The sequence below is a fragment of the Xiphophorus couchianus genome, chromosome 7 (genome assembly GCF_001444195.1).
Source record: "Xiphophorus couchianus chromosome 7, X_couchianus-1.0, whole genome shotgun sequence".
Lineage (NCBI taxonomy): Eukaryota > Metazoa > Chordata > Actinopteri > Cyprinodontiformes > Poeciliidae > Xiphophorus > Xiphophorus couchianus.
Genome location: NC_040234.1, coordinates 36,507,789 through 36,516,352, shown reverse-complemented (window position 1 = coordinate 36,516,352; position 8,564 = coordinate 36,507,789). Strand labels below are relative to the sequence as shown.

The 8,564-nt window shown below is 43.1% G+C and overlaps 1 protein-coding gene across 1 annotated transcript; it reads right to left on the bottom strand.

The window, feature by feature from the left end:
• Nucleotides 1-384: 384 nt before the first annotated feature.
• mstnb (myostatin b) lies at nucleotides 385-7,779 on the bottom strand. The gene is made up of 3 exons (XM_028022178.1): nucleotides 7,303-7,779; nucleotides 5,614-5,987; nucleotides 385-1,994 (listed from the first exon to the last, which is right to left on the bottom strand). The coding sequence occupies exons 1-3, from the start codon at nucleotides 7,673-7,675 to the stop codon at nucleotides 1,614-1,616; spliced, it is 1,128 nt and encodes a 375-aa protein (XP_027877979.1). The 5' UTR covers nucleotides 7,676-7,779; the 3' UTR covers nucleotides 385-1,613.
• Nucleotides 7,780-8,564: the final 785 nt, after the last annotated feature.

The window sequence follows — 8,564 nt, the reverse complement described above, 5'->3', positions numbered from 1 at the left end:
AACAACCCACATTATGAATGGAGCCTGTGGGGTTTCTAAAGCTGTCAAACCCCGCGCCAAACTCTGAGCCACTTCCCGAAGCAGTCACGTGGTACAGCCAGGCAGCGAGGCTTCGGACGTCATCGTTTTCGGCTCCTCCCCTAAATGAAGCAAGCCTCGATACGCGCTTTACGGAAACGCCCCCTCCATTACTCTACACACGCCTCGAAGCCTCGGCACATCACCTAACATCACTAGTTATTTCCAACATGTTTTTATTCAAAACACACTTAAAACAATATTTAGATTATTTTTGGATTTATTAGAATTTTACTGCAAATTTAAAGAAAATAAAACAATTTTAGGTGCAAAAAGTGAAAGAAACCACTGAAGAAGAACCAGAAGTCAACAAACAAGCTACAGACTTTATTTGTTGAAACAAGTACATAATGAGAGTTTCTGTATAACATGTTTTATTTGCTACATTGTGGTTTTTATACCCTCACCATCAGCGGAAACAACTGCACACAATACAAATTATCAAACATATCAAAATCAGTTTTTACAACTCTTTGTAGCCACCAACTCGTCCTATTGGTGCGCCATAGTGCAAACTGGGTCACTCACATCTGGAGTTCACTGCGCCTTCAGTTCAGGGCCGACGCTACAATCAGGACCGCTCCGCTGGGTTTACCCTGAACTGGTTCTGCTCCAGTCAAACCGCCATGTTGGGGAGAGTTTAGCTAAATATTGACATGACTAATGGGGCAATGCTGCTAACCAGACTGTTTTACTTTGGTTTGTTCATTTTCTGGATGTTTTATTGTTAGCGGCTCAGTTGGGGTGAAATGTGACTCCAACGGGTCTCCAAACGTCAGAGACGACTAAACTGGTTCTCAAACGTAGCAAAGCGTAGAAACGAGTGTGTTAGTTAGTCTGTCCGGGATTTAAAGTTACAGTCAAAAATTAACAGCAATAATCTGAGAAAAACATGAGGGTTCGTTTTTCAAACTCACATTTTCACCGTGTTGTTCATCCAAATATAAAAATGTCAAAGTTTCTAAGTAAATATTTAGTTAGCAAGCTAAATAGTTAGCTTGGTAGCTAGCTATTCAGCTAGCTAAAATGTATGTAGCTCCAATCTAACTAAATATTAAGCTAGCTCAGAGCTGTATATTTAGTTTGGAGCTAAATAGTTAAATTTAGCTTGTTAACTAAATAGTTAGATTCAAACTAAATGCTTAGTTTGAAACTGACATTCATGAGTAGCATGGAAAAAATGGGACTGAAAATTTAAACTCCATGTTTTTCTCTGTCAGGCTAATTAACCCAAATTATTGCTGTTAATAATTGACTCTAACTTTAGTCCTTATACAGAAAAGAGAGACAGGAACTTTGGGGGGAATCAATGTTTTTGGTTCAACTTGGATCCTTTCTGTCTACATTCACTTCACGGTCCATCAGGCCTTGTTCTGTTCTCGCGCCCGTCTGGCTTCGAGTCGGGACGGCTAAAGTTTCACTGGAAGAAAGAAAGCTACAGTATGCTGGTGGTGAAAGCGCCGCCCTGCTTGTGGCCTCAGGCGGCTGCAGGAAAGCGTCTGGAGTCTGAAGGGTTGAGGCGCGGCGCCCCGGACTCAGGCGCAGCCGCAGCGGTCCACCACCATGGCCGGGATCTTACCGTAGATTATCTGCTCCATGCGGTTAAAGTAGAGCATGTTGATGGGGGACATCTTGGTGGGGGTGCAGCAGGGGCCCACGGACCCCCGGGGATTGGCCTTGTGCACCAGGTGGGTGTGTGGGTACTTCTGCAGGTGCATGAACTCGCACTCCCCGGAGCAGTAGTTGGCCTTGTAGCGCTTCGGGGCGATAATCCAGTCCCAGCCAAAGTCCTCGAAGTCCACGGTGAACGGGTAGCGGCAGCAGCGGGACTCCAGGGAGTTCTCATCGCAGTCCAGACCCGAGTCTCTCCGGGCCCGCCGGGGGCCCTCAGACACCTTCACCTCCATGAACGGTAGCTGAAACGACGGAACACGATCAGAAGGATTAGGACAGCTAGCTAAACACTTAGCTAGCAAGCTAAATATTTAGCTTCAAAACTAAATATTTAGTTAGCTAACTAAATATTTGGCTTCAAGCTACTGTACATATGATATGTAAATTCAGTTGCTGATAACTGGAAGTGGACTATCAAAATAAAAGCTTCCGTGCCGCTTCATGAACTCCTGTTTTCAAATCTCTTCTTCATGTGTTTTCTTGTGCAACAGTTCAGCTTAAAACAAGATTGGTGGATTCAGCCTCACCAGCAGGAGTTCATGGAAGTTCTTAACACACAGCTTTTATTTTGATAGTCAAATACATCTTAGCACGTGAATTTGCATGTTGGCTAAATATTTAGCTCTGAGCTGGCTAAATATTGAGCTAACTCAGAGGTAAATCAATATTTAGCTAGCTCAAAGCTAACTTATTGTAAGCTAACTGAAACATTTACTGGTAAGACCCAACTTTCAGTTTAATAGTCGACTTCTACTTATTGGAAAGTAAGAATGAATATTAGATAAATATTTAATTTCTAAAGTAAATATTTAGCTAACTCAGAGCTAACTAACTATATAGTTTAGATCTACTTTATTATTTAGTTTGGATCTAAATATTTAATATCTAGTTTGAACAGTGACATTTATGAATGAATGAATTGGTGAAAATACGAGTTTAAAAAGCAAACCTCCATGTTTTCCTCTTATGACCGGCTAACTAACCCAAATGATCTGGGGTCATTCTTGGCCCCGATGGAGCGGAGTCAGCGTTCGGCCTCTAATTTCCTCCTGGCAGCGAGTCTTCAAACGTGTCACGGAAACATGATGAAACTTTCAGAGAAATTAAATCACCAGCCGGTTGGTTAGCTGCTGCAGAGGCCGGAGGCAGCGCTGCAGCTGCTTGTCATCGATCGCCTAGGGGGTGTGTGTGTGTGTGGGTGTGTGTGTGTGTGTGTGTGCAGGCAATTACTCTGATTTGCAGAGTCACACAGAATGCTGTGAGGAATGTGGAGCGGCTCGATGTGATTGGTCCAGGTGAGCCATGGAGTCCAGCCTGATTACTTCCTGTTTGACCGCCTGCGGCGGCTGAACGGCACCAGAAACTTCGTCGCCAGAGGAGAGAGTCAGACTCCATAAAAAGTCAACTGCAGTACAGAGGAACTGATCGAATGATCAATCACTTAACGTTTAAAAACTGCATCATCAGACGGATCAAAATACGAAGTTCAGAAGAAGAAAGTAGCAAAAAATAACAAAATCAGGGAAATAAAATGTTTCCAATCTGTCAGTAAAAACTTGAGCAGAAGCTGCAGGTGAGATTTTATCTGCTGAGGTTTTGATTCAGGAAAATCCAGAACTTTTTCTCCAGTGAGAGTAGAAAGTACAACCTAGTAAAAATACTCCTAAAAGTACATTTCTTCCAAAAGAGTTACTCAAGTAAATGTAACAAGTTGCTAACCAACTTTGTTTACTCCTGCAGAGGTCAAAAGGTCAACCTCCTTCTGACCAGAAGGAATCATCTTGTACTCATTTACCTGGAGTTTATTTTAAATTCCTCTTTAGCTGATTTCTAACTTAACTCTGAACGTTTTACAGTAGAGGTGTCCAAACTGCGGCTCGGGGGGCATTTGTGGCCCTTAGAAAGAGTTTGGGTGGCCCCTGATAATTTTTATAATTTCTGAAGGATGAGGTTTTCAAATTTACTTCTTCTTAAATTAAAAATGTTTCCTACAACACAAAGTATTTTTAGTTACTATTCATATCTTCTTGTTTTTGCTTTGAATTTAATATAATACAGATTTTATGCTGTAAACATATTTGATTTTTTACAGTTGATCCAAAACTTAAGGATCAAAAAAACTTTTTTTTAATCTGAAACCTTAAAATATTTTATTTTCTACTTTATTGAGTTAAAATATTACATTTTAAATTAATTTATAAGCAGATATGAAGAAAAGTATCAACAATAAAATAGTTTTGCTTCTTTAATCGAGGGGGAAAGAAATGTTCTTGGTGATTTTGAGTGAGATTTTGCTTTGTCACTTGTTGCTAAGGAGATTTCTCTGCTTCTGGGACGGAGAGCCCGCAGCATCACTCTGTTCCTCACACAGAAACAAAAACACGACTTTGACCCTCATGCTGTTTATACGGCTGTAGCAACGTTCAGGAACCGGTTTCTGGATCAGGGCTCAACCTGGCAGCAGCTTTAAGATGACCTCTGACCCGGCACACCTGCAGCTCAAAAATCTAAAACAGAAAAATCATCCGACAGACCGATTGTAGAAAAGCTACTAAATCCCCTCAGTGATGATGGGAAATTCTAAAATGCTTTTCCTGATCAGAACCAACGGTTCTGGGTTCTGTGGAGCTGCAGCACGACGGAAACAAAACCAAGGAAACTCAGTTTTATCCTCAGAAATCTGTAACTTGTGTTTTTTTACAGTACGAAGTTTGAAATTTGACCCTCCCCTACATATTTCTGCTGAATCATCTCTAATGTTTTTATTGATGAAGACTCCAAACTGACCTTCCTCCATGAGAAAACCTGATTATTCTCCTTACTGAATGATGACAGAACCCGACTGTCGACATGAAGAACAGATCCGCCTCCGAGGTTCTGATTGGACCAGAACAACATCAGAAGCTCTGCAGGCCTCCCTGCCTCAGTAAAGGTCAGAGGTCATGGTTCAATGGTAAAGAAGAGAAAAATGGCCTCCAAGACCAGAACTACGATCCAACGCTGTCCACCAAGTCCCAGCGGCCTAGTCAAAGCCCAAACTTAAATCTAATTGACACCAACATGTTGTTCCAACGAGGCTCAATTTACTCAGCAGAGCAGGTCAAAGGTCATCCACAGTGACGTAAAGCAAGTCGACTGGGAATCAGAAATGTTTCCAGAAATGAACAAATGAAACATTTATATGATCACGTTACAAAATGTGAGTTTTTTGTGTTTTAATGTGTTTTTCTCAGATCCTGGACTTTGGTTTTGTTTCTCTCACTTCCTGCAGGATTTCGCCTCGGCTGTGATTGGCTGCTTTTCATTCCGTAAATACTCTGATTGGGTCTGGACGGCACACTTTGACTGACAGATACGGAACATTTCGTGGCTTTTTGTCCTTGTTGGTTCTCCGTAGTAAGAAGCAGGACCGTCAGATCAATAAGCGAGCCATGACGTCAGCAGGAAGCTGCTGCTCAGCGTCACCAATTATTGTTTGCTTGCATAAATATATGCGCTCACATCGGTTTGACTCAGACAGGAAAAAGTTCATAAAATGAAGGAGTTAAATACTTTTTATCACCAGCTGCTGGATAAATATTCCACTCAGAACCGGGTTGATTTGGTTCTGATTGATTTGGTTCGTTTTTGTTTCCTTAATAAATTAATTCCTGGTTTGAAAACATTTTTTCTCTCTTTTTTTTTTAACTCGGTCAGTTTAGTAGGAGTTAAAGTTTCTCTGAGTCCCGAAGGATGACGGGAAAAGTTTTCATGAAACTCAAACTGCGGGAAAATATAAATGATATTTGTGGCTGAAGCGCCGCGCCGCGCCGTGCCGCGCCGCGCCGTGCCCTGAAATGCCGTGCCGTGCCGCGGACTCACCAGCCCGTCCTCCCCGGCCTGCACCGCGGTCACCGCCAGGTCGTTCCCCCGCGAGTCGAAGGCCTTGATCTCGATGCCCCAGTTGGTCTCCGGCTGCCGCAGCCACACCGCCACCACCTGCTTCACGTCGATGCTCTGCCACGAGCTGACCCCGGCGTTCACGTCGATCTTCAGGGAGCGGATCCGGACGTGCCTCCTGCCGCCGTCCGTGGCCGGCATGAGGCGGGAGATCTGCAGGAACACGGTGGTCGCCTCGGCCGAGGGGCGCATGTGCACCCACAGCTGCGCGCGCACGATCCGCGTGGCCTGCAGCTTCTGCGTGAAGGAGAAGAAGCAGCACGTCGGTTCTCCGTCATCCTGGACCGCCGGGTCGACTGCAGGAACACAGAGCAGGACATGACGCACCGAGGGTAAATATTTACAGGTAGAACATGGAACCAGACGCAGTTCAGATGATTTTTAGATTCTGCTGTTCGCTTCGGGTCCAGCTGACCCTGCAGGCTGCGAACAGAACCAGAACCGCTCGGAGCTGCAGCTTTTGGCTTCATGTCAGAAGGAAAAAGAAGAAGGTTGTTTCGTGCGGGAAGGTGACAGCTGAAGCTGATTTCAGAGGTGCGAAAAACAAACCGAGTCCCTTCAGTCGACTTGGAGCTGCGCTTCATCTGAGGTTCGGATTCTGAGACTTTACGGAACCGGAACCTGAATCCCATCATCCCTGCGCATCACTTCATCTCCCGTCTGTCTCTTTACCTCGTTTTATTGTTCAAACGTTTTAAAACAGAATAAATAAGTGAATGTAATTTATTGTGAAGATAAAATTAAAGCTTTACTTTCGTCTGTGATGCGCAAAACTTCATTTTACCAACATGTGCAATAAAAATCAACCATTTGTGTCGCAAACTCGAACAAAAATACAATTTGTAAAAAAAAAAAAAAACTATCTGATGATGCTTAATTCATCAGAATCACCAAAATACTTCCAGGTAATGTCAAAATGTGTTTTTATTGAGTTTTTATGTCCGTCAAACTTCATTTCATTCACAGAAATCAATAAAAACAGAAACTTTGTCCTGCAAACACCAACAGAAATACCGTTTTTAATCCTATTAATTCACCACAATCACTGAAAACATCCACCTGAAGTTTCAGTTTGTGATTTTTATCGCCTCTTTTGAGCGTAAAGCTTCATTTAACCACCATAAAACTCTGTCATAAACCTTCTGATGCACTACCTTCTTAATCTTAATAATGTTTCGATATCCATCTTAAAATCTAAAACTCAGAATGATGCCAAAATAGAACTTTCATTTGCACTTCTGTTTGGGGAAAAACCTAATTTTACGCACAAAAGACGCTAAAAAAGCTGTTTGTTGTCTTGATAAGCTCCAGTATCAGCAGATTTATCACCATCAACATCCAAGAACTCAATGAGATGCCAAAATAAAAGCCGTTTTGTGCTTAAAATCTTGTTTTACGCACAAAAATAGTCAAGAAACTGACAAATTGTTCTGGAAGAAACACATAAAACAAAAAGTCTTCGGGATTCTTCTTCATGCATATCTTCACAACCAACATCTAGAATCTCCTGACGGCAAGAAGCTCCTTGTTTTCAGTTCTGAGAGTGAAATGTGGCTTTACGCACAGAGGACGCGTCAATGGAGCAGAAAGTGGAGCTCGAGGCAGACTTACGTTCAGTGGCCATGATCATCAGAGTCTCGGTGGTCGCGTGCTCGTCGTCCTCCTCCGGTACCGGATCCCGGCTGTCGTCTCCCAGCACGTCATACTGGTCCAGCAGCTGCTGCAGCGGCGGCGCCTTGGGCAGCAGCTGCTGCACCGCGTCCCGGCTGATGTTGGGCGCCTCCTTCATGCGCAGTTTGCTCAGAATCTGCGTCTTGATGGCGTTGATGCGCATGTTCTTGATGTGCTGCCGCACCTCGCAGGTGAGGCACTCCGTGTCCGTGGGGCTGGTGGCGGCGGCCGGCTGCGGGTCCGGCTCGCTCAGAACCGCAGGACCCAGAACAGCCAGCAGGCTGAGGCACAGCGCGGTCCGGGACAGGTGCATGTCTCTGCTGCGCGGCGTCAGGTGATCAAGAAGGAAAAGATCCGCTGCGACGTGATGCGCCTCGGAGCTGCGTGGGAAAAATGAGCCGCGCTGACGGGCGTCATAGTTTATTAGCGCGCAGCTTTTTATACTCCAACTTTAGCCTGTTACGTGGCAACAGAAACCACGATTGGCTGGAGAGGAAACGATGGATTCAAACAGAGTGGAAGGATTTTTTTTATTAGATGGACCAGATGGAAAAACCAAAGCATGTGAAGCATCTTTCAAACAAACAGGATGAAAAACTTTAATGTCTCAGTTTTTCCTCTTAAAGTCATAAAATATTTTCCTGCAGCTGCTGATCGGAGCAACTGCGGCTCTAAGTTTAGCAACAGAAAAATATTTTTATTAGTTCAGAATTTTGTTTGTTTTCCCTGAAAATCTCCAGATAAAATGATAAAGAGCTACAGAAAAAATATTGATAATTTTAAAAAATCATCAACATTGGCTAAAGTCCTTATTAATGTTTCTGTTGAAGAGACAGCGCCATCACGTGGCGTGTTTTATATCACACGGGAACGCGTCAGTGGATGGAATAAATACAGAAATATTAAAATAATACATGAGGTAAACATTAGAAATGATATTTAGGATTGTATCTGCGAGATCCTACAGCCTCAACATCGAGCAAAAGTTTTCACATTTGGTGACGTTTCAACAGCAATTCTGAAGAAAAATAATCCAAAATACAATCTGAAAAGTATGGAAGTCCATAAAAGAATCTTAAAATCCCAACAAGCAGTTATATTTTTGCCTTTTAGTAATCAGATATAATAAGATATAAAGTCATAACTTCGTAGTTCAGTCGTAATTTTGAGATACAAAGTTATAATTATGAGATTTCCATTTT

Bases quoted from the DNA above. Each gene is read 5' to 3' on its own strand.
- mstnb (XM_028022178.1), bottom strand. From the start codon at position 7,675: ATGCACCTGTCCCGGACCGCGCTGTGCCTCAGCCTGCTGGCTGTTCTG. The intron at 5,988-7,302 runs GTAAGTCTGCCT...GTGTTCCTGCAG, and splicing joins GATGATCATGGCCACTGAAC to TCGACCCGGCGGTCCAGGAT. The intron at 1,995-5,613 runs GTGAGTCCGCGG...CCGTCGTTTCAG, and splicing joins AGGCCGGGGAGGACGGGCTG to CTACCGTTCATGGAGGTGAA.